This window comes from Miniopterus natalensis, chromosome 1 (genome assembly GCF_054644295.1).
Source record: "Miniopterus natalensis isolate mMinNat1 chromosome 1, mMinNat1.hap1, whole genome shotgun sequence".
NCBI lineage: Eukaryota > Metazoa > Chordata > Mammalia > Chiroptera > Miniopteridae > Miniopterus > Miniopterus natalensis.
In genome coordinates, this window is record NC_142081.1 from 43,186,770 (window position 1) to 43,209,981 (window position 23,212).

General features: G+C 44.9%; 1 protein-coding gene across 1 annotated transcript in view; it reads right to left on the reverse strand.

Moving 5' to 3' along the window:
• The window catches only part of TLN2 (talin 2), a 391,554-nt gene that overhangs the window by 15,509 nt on the left and 352,833 nt on the right, over positions 1–23,212 (reverse strand). Inside the window, exons 51-54 of the mRNA XM_016208572.2 lie at positions 22,841–23,026; positions 18,659–18,766; positions 5,168–5,273; positions 4,176–4,300 (exon numbers count right to left, since the gene is read on the reverse strand). Of these exons, the coding sequence (XP_016064058.1) occupies positions 4,176–4,300; positions 5,168–5,273; positions 18,659–18,766; positions 22,841–23,026 (525 nt within the window). The remainder of the gene's footprint in view (positions 1–4,175; positions 4,301–5,167; positions 5,274–18,658; positions 18,767–22,840; positions 23,027–23,212) is intronic.

Consider the following 23,212-nt stretch of genomic DNA (forward strand, 5'->3'; position numbering starts at 1 on the left):
GCTGAACCTAGATGGTGACAACAACTAATTTCTAAATTGAAGATCAGGATAAAAATGAACACAAATGAAATATAAACCTAGATATGTTTGGAGGTTACAATCCTGACCTTTATTTCATGTCACAAACACGGGGTGGAATCTTCCATTTTTCCAACGAGCAGATCCCTTGCGGATTCATCGCTGTACGAAACTAAGCTGCACCGAGTATCCCAAGCTCTCATGAAACATCGATAATTATGATTCGTTTCTGTAATAAAATAATCTAGCAATGCTGCTACAGGTTTCAAATGCTACAAGAAGACATGGAATATAACATAGTGAAACGTAACGAGTGCTCCATCTTCTAAGCCTACTTGTGATTTTAACATATTCTTTCCTGTGGCCTCATCAACTGTATTAGGAACCCCCGGAGACAGAGCAAGACACTGTAGGAATATGTTTGATATATAGTTGGATTAAATAACAACCTAATATATCAAACATATCACACAGAGGCCTGCAGAAAAGGCATCCAGGTCTGACTGAGCTCGAGAATAGGCAGAGTGCTGCAGGCTACGGCTGCAGGGCTGGCACCACTGCAACTCCTTTACCTGTCTGCGGAGCACAGTCTGTCTGCGAGTGTGGAATCGGCGCCACAGCGGTGTCGTAGGCACATGCCCCAGAGCTCGCCGACACCCACTCTCGTTTTGCCTTTATACCATCTTCCCAAGCAAACGGTGGATTCAACAGTGCAGACTTGATCACTATTTATGTCTGGGAGATTACAGGCAAAAAGATTGCTTAAATTTTTAGGGCCGGAAGTGGGAATAAACCAGGAGTCATCTTCATAAACCACAGGCTATTCTACTTTTAAAACAGGCAACCTGAGAATGTAGTGAGCAAAACAGTTTAAACGAAAACATTGCCCATCCCCAAAACTGTTGCGCACAGCAGCGCCAATGCTGCCCAGTTCCGGAGGAAAGCGCCCTCGCTCCCTGCGGAGCCTGCACGCCCTGTGCAGTTACAGGAGTGGGGATGTCACAGCGATTGCTTACTCACAGTTTCCTAAGTTTTGTTTGCCAGACTATTAGAGGGGATGGAGAAAAACAATTAATTTCAAAAGATTGGTTGATCTGGCTGTCAAAATGGGATTTTTTTTTTTTTTTTTTTTTAAACTGGGAAAATATATCTCTTTATAAGCAGGAAAAGTATTTTATTTCATGCGGTTCTTACCACAAAGCAGACAGCCCTCCTAGACAGGCACAAAAGCTATGTTGTTTTTTGTTTGTTTGTTTTTAATCTAATTGGCTTTACTGAGCGATTCATGAATCAGGCAGCATCCTATCTGGTAAATAGAAACGTATTCTCACAAAAGCCATGGCTCTGTTTGATGGTTCCTTCAAATTGGTTTTATAGATAATCTAAGCCATGTGGTCACAGAGCAGAGGAGACTTCAGATCAGTCTCAAGCGCTCTAGAAGGACCAAGACCCTTCCTGACAGGGAGATGGGAGTGACCTAAATTAGGTAGCCCCATAGTGAAATGTAGGGATTTACATCAAGTTGGGTTAACAATGACTGCAACCAAAGGATTTCTTGGCTTCCCATAAACACAAACACACAGTGTAAACACAAAGGCTGAATGATCCTGACCGTGTGGGAAGTGCCCGCTTGCCCACTTCAGCAGCCATCAGTAAGTTAAGTGTCTTATTTTTAAAACAAAGCCCCTCCCATCACCCATTTCCACACTGTTGTACATTTCCCACTCATCTCCTTCGTATGCAAGTGACTTTTACATAGTTGTAACCACAACGAGCACGCAATTCTGTATTGTTTCTTTTTTTTTTTAACTTCGCATCATGCCGGGAGCATCTTCTTTATGCTACAGTCTTATCGGCCAGTATTTTTAACAGCCGCATACATTTCCTTCAAGGAGACACTCAGGCGCACCCAGCTTCCCACTGCCACAGACAAGGACGAATGGAATAAGCCTCTCCCACACACAGAACTTTCTTCCTCTCTGGGTTTCTTTCTCCGGACAGATTCCCAGAGGTGGAATGAATGGCTCAAAGGGTACAGGCAAACAAAAAATCTCCCCCGTGGGACTGCACCAGCCTCTCTGACGCTGGACAGGCCCACAGGACTGATACGGACAGAACTGCCACCCGAGCCCACACACCGGCTCCTAGCGCAAACACGGCCCTCCGACGCCGGCCAGGTGACCTGCCTCTGATCCTGCGTCAGCAGAGCAGGGATAGTAACAGCGCTGCCTCCTGTTGCAAGAACCAGGTGAGCTAATCCACGTCAATCACCTAGAAGATTGCCTGGCACGTGCTTGGCACCCAATCAGTGTGAGCTTTTTGTTCGGCTTTGCGTCTCCTTTTTGCTAAGGCCATCAGCTCACCATTCTATGGAACAATTTTTATTCCAGGCATTTTCCTAGAAGGCAGTAGACAAAAGTCCCAGCAGCCTGTTTTCAGTGATGGTGATACAGTTACTGCTTACTAAGTCTACTTGTATGTCAGGCACTGTGTTCGAAATAATCTCATTTGCTATAACAACAATCCTATGGGGTAGGAACTCTTAATAACTTTGTTTTTCAGATCAAGAGTCATCAGGTAAATAAATGTCTGGCAGAGGGAAACCCAGATTCAGAGACAGACAAGAGTTCAGGACAAAGGGAACAGGATTGGAACAGGGTGACGTGCTAATGTTGAATTAGAATCAGGCTAATTAATTCTCAAGGAGAATGTGTGTCAATTGACATGGCTTCAGCATTAGCAGGCAGAAGCTTTCCCAAGAGAGGCCAGTGGTAATAAATCATACAAGGAATAGGAAAAACAAATTAAGCACAAAACCTCTAAATTTCAGTCAATGGCTGCTGCTTGCTTCTTAAGTTGAAAGTACATTTTCCATTCATGATTAGCTTGATTTACAAAACAGAAACAAAGATATAACCAGAAGACAGAGTTGCTCCTATAACCACACTTAGTTCTTAAGTTTGTTATGAAAAACTCAGTATCAGATTATCCAAGACCTTCAGGCCTGAGGCCAGTGAAGGGAACCCTTATTAACCCCTAAATCAGAAGCCAAACCTCTTAAATTCTATCCTGATGAGACATTTTTTAAAAATGCCTTTGCCAAGTCTAGAGTGACTACTAGGAGATGGGTTCTAAGAATTCCATGGTTTTAAGAATGACCCCAGCTTAGCCGATTCACTCTATGCTCATGTGTATTTTACACACAGCACTGGCCCAGGCACTGCTTCTGAGTGGTTTGGTGAATTCCAGTGCTCGGACTCCATATTTTGGTTTTACAAAAAAGGTAGAACTTTAGGCATAACTATACTGAGGGATCCAACTTTTTTGAAGGGGAAGAGCCAGATTATATTTCCTAATGTATTTGGGTGCTTGGAAGGGAGGTGAGGGTTTAGGTACCAGAAGGGATTTGCTTGGACAGACCACACGAGGAGGCCTCCTCTGGTTCTACTATCCTTGCACTGAAGACAGTCATGGGGCGGGCTGGGTGGGAGGTTACAGCTTCTTATCAGGGTTGGGCTTTACCCCTGGACAGCACTAGCCCACCATCCTCTTTACTTCATAACTGTCCTCCCTACTGTCCAAAATGAACATATTTCTTTCCTTTAATTGCTGTTTCTCTTAACATATACTCATGATCTTAAGTTCTAAACATTTATCTAGTCTACAAATGTAGATAGTTAGAAAACACACCATCCGATCACAATCTCCAGCATATACTGAAAAGTCGATTATTGGGTACACTTTTGAGATTCACATGGTCCTCTTTTAATTTCAAGAAAAGGAGAGACCCAGTGTTAAAGGCATATGGAAACCAGAAAATTTGAAGGTGACAATCTCACATTCAGTAATAGGGATGATTTTAAGGAAGCACCCAACACCCACTTTATATATAATGCAACTAAATCAAGATTGCAAATGCTCAATTCTTCCTCTGGATACCCAAAGGTATTTTTCTGGGTGGTTAACCTGAAAGACTCACCCACTGGGGTTTTTCCATACCCTGTAAAAAGGTGCTGGGCAGGTAGAGCAGGTTTGCAGTTTGCTAGTCTAACTACTTGGAATAAGACAAGCTCCCTGCTGGACACCTAACTCCCTTGCACAGCTGTCCACCGGAGGACCTACTGACATCACACAAGCAGCCACACATGGACACTCACTTTTGGCTTTGCTCTTGGCTTCAGTTGCTCTAACTTCTTAGCAGCAGCCTCAATGGATGCTGCAGCCCCCAGTAATTCTGTTTCTGCAATGACGGTTGGGTCTTCTGGATCCACCCACTCTGTTCCTAAAATCAGTCCAAAGTGGGTCATTTTTGGTAGCTGCAGACCTCAGGGCACTGGCTTAATTACAAACAATGTATGGATTTGCATGCAGAGAAGTTTCCTGAGCCTACTAGCTGCACTGTTCTGGGGGATGGACCCTCCAGCTCTCACAGATCAGCTGGGTGCAGAGGGGTGGCTGTCTGATCCTGGCTTTCTCAATCAGTTGTGTGAAGAGCTCTACCACAGGAGCAGTGATCAGTGATAATTTAAAAATCAAGAATCTCACAGACCAAGCCAGCTTGAAAGTGACTGACTTCTAATTTAGGGCCATGACTGTAAGTAGGCATCCTCAGGAGACTTGAGACTATGCTGAGCACAAAGATTTACTATGCTCCTCTCCTGGGCACACAAAGAATAGCCACTCACTTCAATTCCAACAAAAGGAAACTGGTGAGAAAACCTTTCCTTGGTGAGTTGCTTGCTTCTAGGGAACTGTGAAGGGGTGTGCCAACAATGTACCCAGATAGCACCATTTTCTAAACATGAAGGGTAATATCTAAATAAGAATAAATATTCTGATGAGTGAAAACACAGGTGAAAATAAGTGGCAAGACCCTCCAAAGAGAAGTGGGCAGTTCTAGATGGATTACACTATTTAAGTAGAAGCCCTTACCATAAAGACTGGAGAAAAGACTTGCTTCATGAGGATATTACTTTTAAAATCCAACTCTATTCCCATTTGATTAAAAAAAACCAGTACCTCCCTATATTCCTTCTGACTGCGTATGCCAAGAGAGGGCCTGTGTTGCCGTGTTTTCTCTGCTCAGTTCGCTGTACTAGCTCTGCCGTGAGTGGTGCCCCACGAGAGGGCACGAGAGGACCCAGCCTACCTTTCATGGCTTCTGCTGCCTGAATGAGCTCAGTCACGGCGCCAGCGACCCGCTTGGAGAGAGCAGCCAGCTGGTGCTTGAGCTCCGGTGTTGGTTTCTGAAGAACCTGTAGGTAAAGGACAAGCCAAATACATGAGGAGGGTGGCAACCACCGTGACAGGGGTGCGCTCTTACCGGGGCGGACTCCCGGCTTCTGCTTTCCTCCTGTGAGAAATGAAGAGCTGGGAGCCAGGCGTTTCTCTAGATCCCTTCTGACATATTTCCTTAAGATTATACAGGAGACAAAAAATCCTTATTTGTCCTTTATTTATACCTTCATCGTCCCTTATTTGTACTTTTACTCATGCATACAATAAATATATGCACATGAAAATTACCCAACGTTACCCAAGAACACTCTACGTGAGCCCGAAAGCCCAAGGCTGTGGGTCAGCTGGTCTATGTGACAAGATAAACGTGAGACCAGAAGAAGAAACGTGTGACTCAGGATCGTCAAGAGAGCAACAACCAACTGATCGGGAGGACCGTACCTAAGGGAACAATCCATTTCCAGCGTTTTCACTGCAAGCTGCCCTGGGAGAAGTTACGGAGACTTTCCCTTTTTTGAACTAGTTCAAAGGTTTTTTAAAATGTTTTTTTGTTTTCATGGTGTTAAAAAAAAGATATTGGAACTCCAACCTCCAATCCAACTTAAAAGGCACCCCAGTTGAATTCTTCTCAAATTCATTCAAGAACAGAACTAAGAAAGGAGAGGAGAGCTCCTCACCCACCTCCAAACCAGGGACTTACATTCTGACTTACACCATCTCGGTCCTTCCTAATTTCAAAACTCCTCTTCCAACATTCTTTTCTGCATCTCTTCCCCACACTGTGCAGTGGTAATCCTCAGATTTAGAAGTGTTTAGACATGCCGGCACAAAGCACAACTGCTGTCTCTCTCTAGACAATTTTGGAGCCTCTGAGCAGGGGATGAGGTGTGCACTTGGGGATTGGATAGACCTGTGTTTGAACCTGGCTTTGCCTGCTACTGGTTTGTGACACTGGGTGGATTACTAAACCCCCCAGAACCTGTTTTCTTATCTGTAACACTGAGGTAATGCTGGCCCCTCAGGGCTGCCACAAAGAGCAAATGCAATAACACATGACATCTTGCACAATGCGACACAGTAGGTATTCAGTGAATGTTAATTCCCTTCTTGGTGTCCCATCCCCTCTTTCAACTAGCCAGGTATCATACTCTTTCTCTGGAGTCTGGACAAGATGGGTTTTGGACCCCGGCCAAACCCCTTCATATCATAACTATAAGAGAAACGTGGTAAAAAGATCTAGGGCTGGGGCGTTAATGGGGTTATACTTTGACCAGTCCCAGACAGGCCAGTGCATAGAAGACATTGTTTGTGTTCTCAAACTGATCAAAGATTTTTGAACGTCACTTCACATGCATCTATTCCCATCCTCTTTCTCTTATAATCTTCTAAATTTTATATTTGCTACTGTACTATGATTTCTGCTACTCTGCTATCCCCATTCTTTCACCCTAGGACTGACACATATCACTATGCAAATGTTAAGAACTCAGTGCAGACTTGTGAAAAAGTGAATGAATAGATGGGTAAAAAAGAAACCAACACACTATTGGAACAATTCCTAACATGGTGGCTTCCCAGACCAGTTCCAAAACAACACTAGAACCACGAAGAGGTAGAAGGAAGGGGTTAAGTGCTTTTTACTTTCTAACACAGCCATGGGCAAGCAACTTAGTTATATGTAGGTTCTGGAGTCAACATGCCTGTGTAACCCTGGTCCAGTTACTTATATCTTCTCTCTAAACTGTATTTACCAATTAAATGATCATAACAGTTCTTCTGTTATAGAGTTGTAGTAAGACTGTATAAATATATAATTTAATATATAATTCCATCAGGGCTACTGATGGAATTGCTCTGGTGTGTGGCCTGCACATCAAGATTTTTAGAAGTTCCCCAGGTGATTCTCATATGCAGCCAAAGTGTGAACCACTGCTCTAGACTCAAATGGTGGCATTTGCTACCACTTAATTATAAAGGGCTAGCACCATATTTGTTTGAAACAGTATGTGTTGTAAGGTTACCAGGTGAATAATGGTTATGGCTCAGGGTCTGAATAGCCAAGTGGTCCATAGGCATTTTTAAATGGTTTCTCTACAGTGGCTAACATAACCTGAATAAGCAGAGTTAGAGGTATGGTGGGGGGACTCATAACAAATGGTGAAAGACTGAGTTTCTCCTGCTAGGATAAAAATAAGGTAAAGATGTCTGTTCTCACACTTCTATCAACATTGTACCAGAATTCCTAACCAGTGCAATAAGACAAGAAAAAGAAATAAATGGCACATAGATGACAAGGGAGAAGAGAAATTGTATTTGTTCGCAAACAACATGAATGTCTATCTAGAAAACTCTAAGGCATCTGTAAAAAAAATATATAACAAAAAAAACTTCTAGAACTAATAAATGAGTTTAGCAAGGTCATAGGATATAGTCAATATATAAACATCAAGTATATTTTTATATACAAGCAATAAAAGTTGGGAATTAAATTTAGAATAGCATAAATAGGTATGAAATATCTAGTTAAATTTGACAATAGATGTGTAAAATTTGAATGCTAACAACTATAAACATTGTTGAAAATATTCAAGGAGACCTAAATAAATGGAGATATATACTATGTTCATAGAACAGAAGACTGTGAGAGGAATTATTTGCAGAAAATATATCTGACAAAGAACTCTTATCTGGAAAATATAAAGAACTCCAAAAGTTCGATAATAAGACAAATAACTTAAAAAGTGGGCAAAATATCTGAATAGACACTTCATCAAAGAAAACATACAGAAGGAAACAGGTACATAAAATTGCTCAACAGTATAAATTAAAACCACAATGAGATACCACTACATACCCATTAGAATGGCTAAAATTAAAAAGACTGACCATTCCAATTATTAACAAGGATGTGGAGCAATCAGAACTCACACACTGCTGTTGGAAATGTAAAGTAGTATAACCACTTTAAAAATCAGTTTGGTGGTTTCCTAAAAAATTTAAAAACATACCTACCCTATGATATAAATATTCTACTTCTAGTAATTCATCCAAGAGAAATGAATGTGTGCAAGCACAAAGACTTGTATATTGTTAAGAAAAAGAAAAAACAGCTCCAAGGCAGAGCTGCTTGCCACCAGGACAGAAAATCAAGACTTAATTGCAGTTTCACCCCCTCCCAGGAAAGTGACCTTAAGCCAATCAGTTTGGAATTTCCTGATAAGATTCCTGCTGCCTTCCCCCAAAGAAAGGTGCCTGGCTTAAAACAACTCTGTCTTTTCTTTTGCTGATAACTTTCTTGTCCTGTCCCGTTTGTGCCTATAAAACAACTTTAGTTTTGTACAACTGTTTGGAGCTCCCTTCTATTTGCTAGATGGGATACTGCCCATCTATTTGCTAAATGGGATAAATTGTTCAATAAAGCTAATTATATCTTCAAATTTACTTGGTTGAATTTTTATTCTTTCACAATACAGAATGTTCTTATCAGCTTTATATATAATAATCAAAACCTAGAAACAACCCGAATGTAAATCAACAGGTTTATAAACAAATTACGGAACATCTATATGATAGAATACTATTTATCAATAAAAGGCGACAAATTATTGATACCTACAATATGGATGGGATGGAAAATATTGATGCTGAATGAAAGAAGCCAGACAAAAAGGAGCACATGCTATATAATTCCATTTATATAAAAGTCTATAAAATGCAAACAAATCAATAACAAAAGCAGATCCATGGTTGCCTGGAAATTTTATTTTATTTTATTATTATTATTTTTAATATATCTTTATTGATTTCAGAGAGGAAAGGAGAGGGAGAGACAGAGATAGAAACATCAATGATGAGAGTCACTGATCATCTAGCCCGCAACCCGGGCATGTGCCCTGACCGGGAATCGAACCCCGATCACCTGGATCCTAGGTCGACGCTCAACCGCTGAGCCATGCCCGGCCGGGCGCCTGGAAATTTTAAGCGGTGATGGATCTATCACTTGTTTTTATTGTTGTGATGCTTTCACAGATGTATTCATGTGTTGATACTTGAATTGTATATTTTAAATATATTTACTGCATATTATTATGCCTCAACAAAGCTCACAAAAAAGTTAAGGGTGTGATGGGGAGATTCACATCACCAAAGTGCAGTGGTGCAAGATTTGTCCTTACAAGAGCCTTGATGGAGAAAGGGAACCACTTCTGTATACACCACGGCTCTCTAAGAAAGGAAATAGTCACATGATAAAATGCCTTATTTAGATAAGGCAGGAGGAAAGGAGTTCTATTTTTATTCTGCTATTAAATCAATATGATCTCTAATAGCAGGCAACGTACAGAACCAAATTAAAGTTCTGCTAGTGGAAGCGAGGGTAATTTTAACCCTGTCAAAGATCTCATATTGTGGTTCTGCAGCAATATTGAACTGTGACTGCTACAGAGGCAAAGTGGCTGCTTCTTGACCCACAATACAAATCTTCCATGTAACGGCTCACATGGGCACGTCTCCTGCTTCATAAAGCAGCTCCGAGAGCGGCAAGGAAATGGTGCTGCCCAACTTAGCTCCCATTGTTTGTTGACTGTTAACTGGGTTCTCCAAAGAAACGGATTCCCCAACTAGGGGTTTTCAATTTGGAGCCTCAATTCCAAAAGGATCCAGCTGGGTGTTTGGGTCTGAGAACCCCCGTAACAGTTTAAGGACCATTTTGTGTGGATATGCTGATGTCTCTTTGATGAGGTTAGGGGGAGGCAGGAAATGGGTTTTCAGCTCAAGGGGGGCCCAAGATCCATAAAAAGCTAAGAAAAGTAAAATCATGACTGCTATTTGTACATAGATAGAGGGGAAAAAAAGAGAATGGGGTTGGCAAGGGATACAAAATTCATTATTATTTATAGATTTCTTTAGAAAATAAAGTTCTGAACAAATTGAAACAAACTGTTAATTAACAAAATTAGTTAATTATATAGATGGTGGGCACATGGCTGTTGATCTTATTTTCTGCATTTTTAAACCTTTTCTATAGGTAAACTAAAATATACGAATCAGCCAAAAAAGGTTAGGAATCCTTGACTCTAGGATATTTGAGCCGAACAAGGCTAAAGCAGCATAATTTCCCCACATTTTTATGTGCCCAAATTTAAGGAAAGCAGCCCACTAAGGAAGATCTCAGGACTTCCTTGTACCACCTGAAAAATAAGCTCAATTTACTTCTGTAAATTGCTACATATTTTCTCCAAACTTAAACTTTTCCCTTTCTCTTTTCCCTTTTATAAAACTTAGACAATTTCTATTCTTTTTTAGCCTCAGGAATCTTACTAATGTTCTTTGATCAATTAAAACAGAAGTCAAATTTTCAAGTGGTCCAGGAGGGCTCTTTGTAGGACCTCCGGTTACAGTTCTGATGGCGGTGGACTTTGTTTTCAGAATGGTGATCCTGTGGTCACCTCGTTATAAACGGTCTCCCCACACAGACCCGAGAACGCAGAGGGCAGGATGTTGTGTGTGTGTGTGTGTGCCTGTGTGTATGTGTTAAAATCTCCAGTTTTTAATGGCTTTTTCATTCACCGTCCTTAAATAGCTAATCCAATCTTAACATTCTTTTCTTCCATCCTAAAGATAATTCCAACACAAACCTGATGTCTTCTCTAAAGGGGCTATTTGGCTTTCATTGTCCGGCTCTGGCTCCCAAAGCCCCCGCAGGACACACACTAGCTCCCGCTGGTGCGCCAGGGTCTCCCTCCCTTCCCGCTGGTCTCTATCAGCACTGGCCTCAGGGGCCAGGGGCTCGTGGGCCTCAGTGTGGAACAACGCTCCTCACTCTCAGCCTCACTCCTGCTCATATTTCTTCAAAGTCTGCTTTGGAGAAGGAATTAGGGCTAATAATGTGAAATGTGAACTCATTTGTAGCAGCAGCCCCAAGGAAATGATCAACGTCCACAGTTTAGGGGACAGAATATTGTCACACAGCCTCTACAATTTTTCGTTAGCAACTTGTATTTTCCTAGGTTTATGATAATTCCCTGGAAATGAAGGCTGTTTTCTTATATTTTTATTAGAAAATACCCGTCAAAGAGTATGTTTAACTTTCTGAACAGATAAAAATGAACACATGAATGATTATGTACATGATGATATTTCATTCATGTTTCCTTGGAAGTCAGAACCATCAGCACGTGTCACCATTAAGGGGCAAAAACATTCTTGCAAAAGATGAGACAATTTTTTGTATGTTTCATAAAAGTTTTAATCATTTAGCTTTCCTTCCTATTAATGACTTCATTTTAGCACTAACTACCTTCACACTATAAACTTCAAAACAGCCATAGAGATTTATATTTCTACTATAAATCTATATTTATATTTATATTTCCACAGACATTTATATTTCTACTATAATTACAGGCTGCAATGGCAATAACTGTATAGAAAGAAGAAAAGAAACTCATGTGGCAGGTTTTTAACAGACACATCAACCACCCAGGTTTGCAAAAGGTAAGGTTTAAGAGTCCTGTTTCTCTGGAAGGAAGAATTCATAACAGAAAAAAGAATCTACTGAAAAATAGATCTGGTGGCCCAGGGTCATAGGCCCTGATAATACTCTAAATTCTTCAAAAAAACTGCGAGATCTTTATCAGCTTGTGTACATGTTGGTAGAATCTGGTGAAGCCCAAAAATGGATGCAGGAAGAAAAGTGGCAACCCCTGAGGACCATATTCAAAATCCTTGACCAGAAAGATCTTGCAAAATAGCAGCTGAATTTTCACAAGACATTCCCAAGTCTTCCCTGCGCATTCTGACTGGTCTATTGTTCGGACACGCAAGCAAAAGAGAGAATTACCTGTGGCAGACTTTAAAGCTGTGTGGAAGCCCTCTTCTTATGGCTTTTCTGGTTCCGTAGGATAAATTGGGTTATCCAAACTGCTCTAGCTGCCCTCTTTGTAAAGGGTTATCCACTGAGATTATGGACTGATAAAAAGGCAGAAAACAAGATGGGAGGACACAGGCCTAACTGAATTCGTGACTATAGCTGAGCATGTTGAAAGGACCCAGGAACAAGAAGGGAAATGAAAATCCTCCAAGCTATCAGCTTTACAGCTACAACAGCTCCAAGGCCAGAGACCCAAAATAACACGTGGGCCTCTTGAATGCACTCCTCTCGGGGTCCATTATCAAACACGGCCCAGAAATCCATGTCTCAATTGTGATAAACTGGAACACTGGAAAAAAGGTTGTCCTCAAAGGCCCCATGCAAACTTTTCAACATCGACTCGAATGCCCCCGTATCTACCTCCAAGGACTCCCCCATATGGGCCCTGACGAGGCCACTGTCTGTGTGGAGTTTGCATGTTCTCCCCATGTCTGCGTGGGTTTCCTCTGGGTGGTCCGGTTTCCTCCCACATCCTAGAGATGTGCATGTGAGGGGAACTGTCGTGTCTACATTGTCCTGGTCTGAGTGACTGTGGGTGGGTGTGAGTGGCCCTGGGGTGGAAGGGTGTCCCACCTCGTCCAGGGTTGGTCCCTACTTTGCACCCCGAGTTGCTGGGATAGGTTCTGGCCATCTGTGACCCTGAACTAGAATAAACAGGTTAGAAAAGCATTATCTGTTTTTATTAACCTTTCTTAAATGTATGTATAGCTCAAATTTATTTCAATGTTTAATATTAGAAGTATTTTGGGTCTTTATTTAGAAGTGTGATGATGTTTTTGCAACCAGGAATATGCCATAGGAACTTAATTTGTGTTTATATCACTTAGCCTGTGGTACAATTGATTTCTTTTTAAGTCCTTTTGCTTAAAGTTGCAGTTTCCAAGAGCCCACTGACAATGTTAAGTGAGGACTTGCTGTACTTTCCTGGAATAGCCAAGGGGAAACTGAAATTACTAGAGCTACGCTTCCCACTTTAAACCCCACCCTCACTGGACAACAAAATCTGCAGAGTAAAAGGGGAGTTTCCATAGTGGGGCATCTCATAAAGTTTACAGAGAATTTTTATCTCAAATACAAATGACTCTGGAATCTTTCACTGGAAAACATTCCTTTTTGCCATGTGACCAACCCCAGTCAGTCTACTGGGTGGAGACCTCCCTTCTAAGTTAAAAGGGCTCACATGTGTTGTTTCCAATGGAGACCTCCCTTTAGAATTTCCTGACAGCCTGAACCTGATCTTTTATATTCCTACTGTCTCTCCTTGACATAGAGGAGGAAGATTTCCAACAAAGGTCCTCTAATTTAATCGAAGTGCCCCAAAATATGTGGGCTGCCTTTAAAACTGACATTGGAAGAATAAATAGTGCAGAACCTATGAAGCTTCAGATAGATATAACTGAACCTCTCCCTAAATCACCTCAATATCCATCAAAGCCTGAGGCCCTCCATACAAGGCCTGGCGCCCAGAGAACTAATGGCCAGGGGCTAACCATTCTTTGCACCAAGGACTAGGATGGGGGGCGCAATTTGTCCAGGGTTTGAGAGCTCTTAATAACAGTGATTCCTCGAGTCCCAAACACTCTGTTGTCACAAGTTCCTCCAGACTCACATGGTTCATTGCTGTGGACTCTGTTCAGCCCTTTCCAGCATCCCTGTGGACCTCAACAGGCAACATCTACGTCCCTTTACAGGGAACAAGTGACAGTGTACATGGGCAGTCATGCCTCAAGGGTTCAGAGGCCCCTTCTTATTTCTCCCAAATATTTCACTGAGATTCAGACATCCTCCAACTCCCCGGGGAAATCGACCCTTTTACAAAGTGTGGATAACCTCTCGCTGTGCTCAGTTACCAAAGAGGTGTCCATGGAGGATTCCATTTATTTGCTGCAACGGTGAGCTGGAGAAGGGCACAGTCTCTAAGGAAAACTACAATTATCTTCAGACAGTGTTCATTGCCAAGGTCACAACCTCAGTGCTGGAGGAATTCAGCTGTCTCCAAAAAGAGTTAAGCTAAGCCAGGAATTTCCTAGGGCCACAACTAAGCAACAGCTGCGTGGATTTCTAGGCTTGACTGCTTACTGCAGGCTGTGGGTTCCTAATTTTTCTCTATTACTTCTCCACTCCATGAATTTTCTAAAATTTCAGCCCCTGAATCCCTTTCTTGGGAGGACCAACATGAGCAGGCTTTTATCAGATGACAAGCACCGCAAGAACCACCTGCCTTCGGGCTACCTCACTATTCAAAACCTTTTACTGTATTTTTGTGCACCAAGGGAATGATGAAGCTCTGGGAATGCTCACGCAAGCGTGTGGGAATGCCCGAAGGCCTTTTGTCTGTACAGCAGAGACTTGATTCAGGTGGCCGTGTCCAGCCCAGCTGTCTTAGGGGGCTAGAGCTGCAGCCGCAAAGTTAGTGGAAGCCTCAGCACGTTTAACCCTGGGAAATGATGTTTACTGGCACACTCTACATGCTGTCCAAAGTCATCTTAACTCTGAACTGACTCAACATTTCTCTGCAAGTAGCCTAACTTCCTACAAGAGTTTTCTGCTTTCACCACCTAATCTACACCTTAAACACTGGAACATCCTTCATCCTGCTATGTTACAACCTCTAGGTGACAAAGGGAAGCCCCATGATGAGGTGAGAACATCCCATTTTGCGACACTGAGTCGGGATTTGTGAGACGCACTTTTAACTCTTTTGATCTAATCGTGTTTGTTGACGGTCACACTATAGAAATGGAAAAGGGAATTTTCAAGCTGGCCATGCTATCACTATCCCGTAGGACTTACTCAGAAGGGGAGACCTCCCACGAGCTAAGTCAGCCCAACCAGCAGAACTCCATGTCCTCACCCAGGCGGGACAAACTGCACACGTGTACTGACGGCCATTATGCCTTTGGGGGTCCATGATTCAGGAATGTTATGGAAACAAATGAATTTTCTTACGTCCCTGGGACCCAAATCAAAAATGGGCAACACTGAATGATCTTCTACTGCTGTTCTCTCACCTTCTCACATCGCTGTCATCAGAGCTGAGGCTCCCACTGAAGGACTGGGCCTGAGTACCAGGGGAGCCCTAGCTGACTGCCAGGCGCGGCCAACAGCAGCAGAGTCTACACCGATTGTGGCACATGTGGCTGGAGTCCATTCTATTTCTGTAAAAAAGGACTTCTTATTGCCCAACTTTTGCTATCTTGATGCCCTGAACATGGCAACAGTTTGCTCCCAAATCAGAGAAATTAAGATGCATAAACAATGGTTGTAGATTAAGTAAATGGTCAGGGCTACGGGAAACCCAAGACGGCCGCTTGGTTCTTTGAGGCTCCCTGGCAAAGCCCACTTTTCAGCTTTTGCATTCCTTCACCCACCACAGTGCATTTAAGATGATTCAAATTACGAATAAACACTGATGGGGAAACTTCCATAAATTTGCAAAAACAGTCTATCAGCAGTGTCTGGCCTGCCAGGTCCACAATCCTGGAAAAATTATTTTTGTCCCCAGAGGCCTCAGACCTCCTCCCTCTGGACCTTTTGGACACCTGCAGCTGGACTCTTCATTCAAATGCCACTGAGCAGGGGTTATCAAAGCTCTTGTTGTATGTTTTCCAGGTGGGTTGAAGCCCTCCCCTGCTGTCAGGCTGATGCCCTCACAGGGGCATAGGACCCGTTAGAAAACGTGTTTCCCACTTGGGGTGTACCTTCCACAATTTCCAGTGATCTAGGCATCCGCTGCACTGGGCAAATCATGTGAGCCTTGATGGAAAGACTTGCATCGTTCTCAGAAATATCACTGTCCTTATCGCCCTTGGTCATTGGGCAAGGTAGAAAGAATTAATGGGATCCTCAGATTTAAAATCTCTAAACTTGCTGAAACTACTGGACTCCCCTGGCCTAAGGTACTGCCTTTGGTTTTGCTGACTGTCCATGGCACCTCCTTTGAGGAACATAAACTCACTCCACACAAGACAGTCAGCAGCAGACCGATGTCTATTTGGTATACAACCTTCTGCTGACCCCTTGCCGTCTCAGGCTAGTATGACCAGCTGCTGTTAAGTTTCTAACATCTTACGCTCCAGCTTATCATCAACGGGTTAAAGAAGCCTCCCCAGATCCCATATTAAAGGCTCCTGTGGGTCACAGCCTAGAGCCTGGTGACTGAGGTTTTAGACACACCATCAGAAGAAGACCGCCCTCGAGCCCCATTGAAAGGACCTTACCAAGGACTCCTGACCACTGATGCTGCTGAGCAATTGGGAGGCACTGAGCTATGGGTCACACTAAGAAGGCTCCACCTGACATCTGCTCCTGTACAGACACTGGAGACCTAGGATTCGCACTGACGGGGAAGAGAAATAGCTGACATCCGTGCAGACTGCTTCCACTCAAGACACGGGATCAAGACTTCATGCTTTAACTAAACACAAAACCCTTTCTTCTTTCCTCTTTCCTTTACACTGGCCTTGGCTGGGAAAGATCCTGCCATCATCCATGTCTTCCAGGCCACTGCCAGGGTAGTGGTGGTGAGGGGAGGGTTACCTTTCAGACTTGGACTTGTCATCAAAAACTCCAATCCGGCCATGAACAGTGCCACTCCAGTATTCTGTCTGAGGTGCTTATCATTCCCCAGATGGCTGGCGCATAGCCAGGCAGTGGCTCGTAGGTCACCCAACTGTTCATAAACACACACAGACACCTTCATGGGCCATATCCCAAGTTTACATTGTCGAGTTAGAAAGGACCTACTAGAAGGTTTGTCATGAATTCAGAATTCACTTCCTTTGGCAGGTCCCTACTTCCCTAGTTCGGAATAAATAAAAATAAGGCTATAATCAGGAGCCTCTTCTTTGCTCTGAAAACATTGCAGGATCCACTGTTAACGCAATAGCTGCCCAACAAAAATCCTTAGAGTCTCTCTCTGTCCAAAGTCGCTCCTGACAACAGAAACCCCAAGGCTATCCTTTAGCCAAGCAAGGAGGTGTCCGCTGTGGCCAGCACCACCTGCACACCTAGATTAGCACTTTTAGGGAAACTGCAACTCAGTTACGTAAGATCCCCGAGCAAGCCACTTGGCTTAAAAAGGTGATTCCCTCCCTTCACTTATTTGATTTTGACTGGTTTGGGTCTTGGGGACTATGGCTCCAAAGTGCACCCCAAACATTAAAAATTACTCTTTTTATATTTATCATGATAATTTCTCTGGCACATCATGTTCTCTCAAAAGCTTTAAATGCACGTTTGCAGCTACTAGCTACCAAGCAAATGATCTCCCTAAGATTAGACTGTCAGACAAGAAGCAAGAAGAAGGACACCTGAAAGACTGTGGACCTGAAGATGTGACCCATGAGCTTCACGGGGATTAACAAAAACACTGTGACCCAGGGATGTCACACAGGGACTCAGTAACAGCTGTGAGAACTGTAGAGCGGGAGCCGAGTGTAGCGTTAACGCCTTCAATTTTGATCGCATCTCTCAGTCAAGCTGAGAGTCTGATCCAGAGTGAGGGGCTGTTAAAGACAAAACCCAAAACAGGCCCCGAATGGAGTCCCTTGTGCTAAAGCCCATGACACCAAACCAAGACTTAATATCAGATCTAAGTGCAGTTTCAACCTTCTTCAGGAACATAATCTTAACCAGTCTGGGATTTTCTGGTCAGTACCAATGAAGTGATCTGTTGTGTGCGACTTCCCACGCCTCAAAGGAAGTCGAGCACTCCGCCTGGTAAGGCCTCGGTCTTCCCCAGGCTGCACCCAGTTCTAGATGTGGCTCCGGGGAGTGGACAGGCACAGATGCACACCAAATATACCTCCTGGTTCCCCATGGTTTGGCCCTTAGGGTCTGGGGGGAGCCATGCCACCCTAGGAACAGGGAGCTGGTGCAAGCCCGAGGCTCCCATGTGGGCAGTCCACCAGCCACAGCCACCCCACCCTTGCCAACATCTTCTGTGTCCACCTTCTTAACCCAGATCCAGGCAGGCGCACCAGGCTGGAGGAAAGTCAGCAGAGGAAGGGAAGTGTCACTCTCAATGTGGTCTAGGTCATTGGTTCAAGGACTAGAGGAAGACATGAGAGGCTAGTAAGTCACCTGCAGCACTGGTGACTTTTTCTCTAACTTGTCACGATGGCTGGTGTGGCTCTGTCCTCTTGGGATAGACTGGAGTCTTCCAAATGGGACCTCCTGACCCTTGATCAGTGGTGGCTCTGCCTGTCCCACCCGCCGCCCACCCTCTTCCATGCTAGTTTTGCCTCTTTGGTGCAGCGGGAGAGCCGGGCTCTTCTGGATTCTAACTGCAGCTCCCCCAAGCCTACACCTGCATCTCGTGCTGGGCAGTGCGATGCAGGAGACCCGTCCTCTCAGGCCCATCCCGGCCTCGCCCGTGGAGCCTGAACCGCGCTCTAAGGGGTCTGCCCGAGGGAAGGGTGCTCTGCTCCTGAATGAGCTCTTCCCGGGCCCGGCCCGCGCCCCACTCACCACCAGCACGTGCTCCAGGAGGTCCAGGTAACTGAGGGTGCACTCCGTCCCGTACCGCAAGGCTCTGGCACGCACGTCCTCGCTGACGTCAGGGTGGAACGATGCTTGCTGGAGAGAGACGGGAGCGGTGACATCTTAAAGCAGGAAGGGCCAGCTGGTGAGTGAGCCAGGCGGCCAGGCGGGGCCACCAGCCCAGCACTGCATAGCCCTGGACCCTCGATTCTGGAACCCCGCTGCCTCACCTCAGCGGCCTCTGAGAAACCTGCCCTGACCCCCGGATAGGGAGGAGGGCCCCCTCCACTGTTCCCTGCTCCCCACTCTCCGCAGCAGGCTGTCTCCAAGTCTGGGCCTCCACAGGTTTCATGCCCCGGAACCAGACAAAAGCAAGAGAATCTGCTCCCTCTTATCTTCCATTTTCCTTTCTCTCCCCTCCCCCAGCCCACCTTTCATTGAAAGATTCCTGATTGGAGCTGACAGCAGGAGATGTGCTGTCCCAGGGTCAGCCTGCCTCTCTGCAGAAATGTGAGACATCCTGAAGACGCCTCTCTGTTCACAGGCTGATCATGCCCAGGTCCTCACCCCATGAACTGACCACCCTGGGGTCACAGGAGTCTCCCAACCAGAGCCTCTGGCTGCGGGGAACCTTCAGGCAACGAGCTCCCAGGACCCTCAGAGGTGACTCATTATATTTGCCCAGATAAGCAAACCAGGGTGTACGGTTAATGGAGCACTTTGGGCTTTTTTTCCTTGCCCTCGTGACCTGCCGAGTTGAGTCACTCACAATATATCATTTTGGATGGCACACCCACTCACGGGGCTGCTAGAGCAACTACAGAATGCCCGGTTGAATCTGAATTTCGGATAAATAATGACAAAAATTTAATGTAAGTATTGGACGCCTTATTTTTAATTTGCTAAATCCGGCAACCCCACCCATTTAGCAACCATTCTTCCCTGCACAGCCTCGTTCTGGAAAGAAGTTGAGGGACCTTATAAGAATACACGGAAAACTGCAAATAAATGACAAATCAGGATACATGGGAATCACACATTAGGGTAATAGGTCAAGGTGGATGAGGAAGGGTCACCGGGCTCCACTTTCTTCCAGTCAAGCTCCTCGCCCTAGGATTGGGGGGTGCTGGTGGGAACATCTGTGGCTCTCCCCATACCTGACCCCCTTCCCCCACACCCCCTGGGAGAAGTGGGGATAATTCCAGTAGCCAGCATCTGTCATGCATGAGTCTGGTTTCACTCATCTGAGGACTAACAGCCTCAGAGGCAGGAGCCATGCCATGCTCGTAACCACTGCTTAACCGCGTTAACACACGCTCTTCACCGCCACTACACTGAACTCATCCTGTTCCCGTGTCTCCAGGTGTGAGGACAGAGCCCCGTGTCCACTCTGGTGAGACACTACTTGGGGAAGACACAGACAGTGATGCTACGCAGTGTCACCTCCTGTAGCTAACGTGCAAGGCCCTCATTTAGAGCTGGTGGGGGCTAAGGGTGAGGTGCTCCTGTCCACTGTTGCCGGCTCTGTAACTTGGTAGGACACTTTGGGAGAGCAATGTGGCAATAATTAAAATGTCATAGCATCTGACCCACTAAATTCTAACTTCTGAGAGTCTTGCCTAAGGGAATAACCCAAAACATAGAAAAAACAGATATGCCTAAAGATGCTTCTTGCAGTACAGTTCATGATAAAAACATACAGACAACCTAAATAGCTGATAATAGGGGAAAGTTTGTATTCATTAACAGTATTTTGTGGTTGTTAAAGAGTCAGTTTTTTGTTGTTGTTGTTGTTTTTAAAAAATATATCTTTATTGATTTCAGAGAGAGGAAGGGAGAGGGAGAGAGAGATAGAAACATCAATGATGAGAGAGTCATTGATCGGCTGCCTCCAGCATGTCCCCCTCTGGGGATTGAGCCCGCAACCCAGGCATGTGCCGTGACGGGGAATTTGAACCATGATCTCCTGGATCCTAGGTTGATGCTCAGCCACTGAGCCATGCCTGGCCAGCAAGAGTCAGTTTTAATGACTCATAGCAACACAGAAACAGCCATCGAATGTTAATTGTAACAGTAGATATAAAATTGTACCTAACGTAAACATACGCACATGGAAGTAAGACCAGAAAGCAACAGACAGTAGAATTAATTTAGGGTGTAGGGAAGTCCTTTTCTCCACCTAAGGAATTAGTGTAATCCTTCCTTCCTGATAAAATGAGCCAGTCTACAACTTACTGCGCTTCCATTTCTGCCCTGGCTACCCTGCTCAGCCTCCAGTGGCAACCTGGCCCTCTGCCTGGCATCGGGGTTCCTTCTTGAGCCACCATCCAACATCCCTGATGTTCTACATATTCCCTACTTCATGCACCTCATTTCCTTTCTGCAAAGGGGTGGAAATACAGGAGACCAAAGGAAATGTAACTGCCAGTCTGCTAAATAAATCCTATCCTAACAGGAGTCTCGGCTCAGCAGTGACACTTGTCATCACGTCTAGCTTAGGCTTGTGAAGCTCTGGCTGTTATTTTGCCCTGAAAAATCAGGATGGCCTGATCCAGGGAGGAGCTGAGGCTGGGCCAATGGCAGCTGTCCTTTAATCCGTAACCTCTTTCCCTGCAAACCGAGGAGTGTGTATTAAAGAGACATGAAAATCTGAGCTGCCTGCCATTTATATCTTAATCATTTTCCCCCAAAATCTCCCCTTTTCATTTCATGCCTGTAACATGGAGACAAAGTTCCCGTCACTCCTTAACCACAGTGACCTTAACTGAGCATTGTGGTTGGGAGGCCGTGGAAGCACAACAGGCTGGCTGTGAAGTCAGGAGACCTGGTTTCAGTTCTGGTTCTGAGAGTAAACAGCTGTGTGACCTCGGTCATGCCACCTAATCCCTCCAAGCCTGTTTCATCACCCATCAAATTAGGATAACTCCCCTTGCCCTTCTCATCTGGGATCAAATGAGAATATATATGACAACCCTTCCAAAACTATGAGGTACACCATGATGGCATGTGGGCCACCTTGCTAGGCAAGCACTATTCTCTGATGGAGACTAGAACCCTTTTCAGAGTCACCACTTCTGGAAGGCAGATTCCATTACGCACATCAAAATGGCAAATACTCATGGCCTCAGAAGAGTCCAAACTCCCTGGTCCAGAACACAAGGTCTCTCACGAAAGTGGCCCTATCAACTTTGTCACCCACTTCTCTCCACCCACTGCTCCCACCCTCCATCACACCCAGGAGAACAATAAATTGTGATGTCCCCCACACCAGGCCCTTGCTCACCCACCTCCATCTCATCCTACCCCCCTGAGAAACCATCAGCTGGACCTGCACCAGCTGCCCCCATAACTCACTTCAGCACAGAGAGTGGCCCTTTTCCCTCAGGCCCAAGCTACAGGAACTGCGAAAGCAAGTTTTCAACTTCTGTGGCTCATCCCACCTGCTCACCATGGCAGGGGGTCATCAATCAATCGCCGAGCAGACATCAGAGAACTGGGGCAAGGCTGTCCCTAGAAGGGTCAAAATCTGGGGGTGCTCAATGGATGTAGGGGATAGAGGGCTCCTATGGTTCACTTTCTTAATAGAAAAAAAAATAAAAATAAAGCTCAGGTCATAAAGCTCAGGTCTCCTGGCTCCCTCACCAAGCATGGGCTCAGGGCAGCTGTCTTCGTTATCTATCTAAGAATCGAAAGAGTTTCTCCAAAATATCTGGCACGGAGAGTAAAAGGGCAGTTCCCCCATGTTCTGTTTTGTTCCTCTAACTCACTTCCTCACCCGGTTATGGGAACACCCCTCCCAGCACAGAATGGATGACCTACGGAGGCAGGAAAGGGTGCAGGCAGATGAGGGAGGCAGCGCTCATTTGGAGGGCCTGGAACAAAAGGCCACTGTCCCCATTTAACACTGTCAGAGCAGCCTGCACCGCACTGTCTGTTAAGGCAGAACTGAGAGGAGAGGGAGAGGGCTAAGTCAGCAGGGCAGCCCATCCCCTCACACGCACAACTCACTCAGAGTCATGTCCCTCGGGCTGCCGGGCACACCTTCACCATGCATTTTACTATACGGTGGCTCCCGTCCATAATCCCCGCCCCCCCTCTCCAGACTAAACCTAAAGACTCGGTCGTGACCGAGAACTATGCATCCATCCCAAGCAACGCCGAGGCTTTTACCTTGCAAGCCATCAACATATCTGACACAGCTTTCCGGCTCAGATTAGCGGTGGCGATCACGTCCTCCTGTCTACACGAGTTCCCAGCTGCCACGGCTTTGGCTGTTGCCATGGTGATGCCTTTAGTCATCCTTATAGATTCTTCAGGTGATGATGTCTTTTCGGGTACCTCTTTGGACTGAAACACCTGGACGTCAGAAACGGAAGAAGTGAAAAAATCAAAAAGGGAAAGACAAAAATAATTTATTCTTCCCCAGCCAGCCTGCAGCTCGGTGTCTGAAAACTGAGCCGGCAACAGGAAGAAAGCGTCAAAAGGCAGGAAATGAGAAATTTAATTTGAGTACAGTAATATCATTCTTGCTTTCAAGATTCT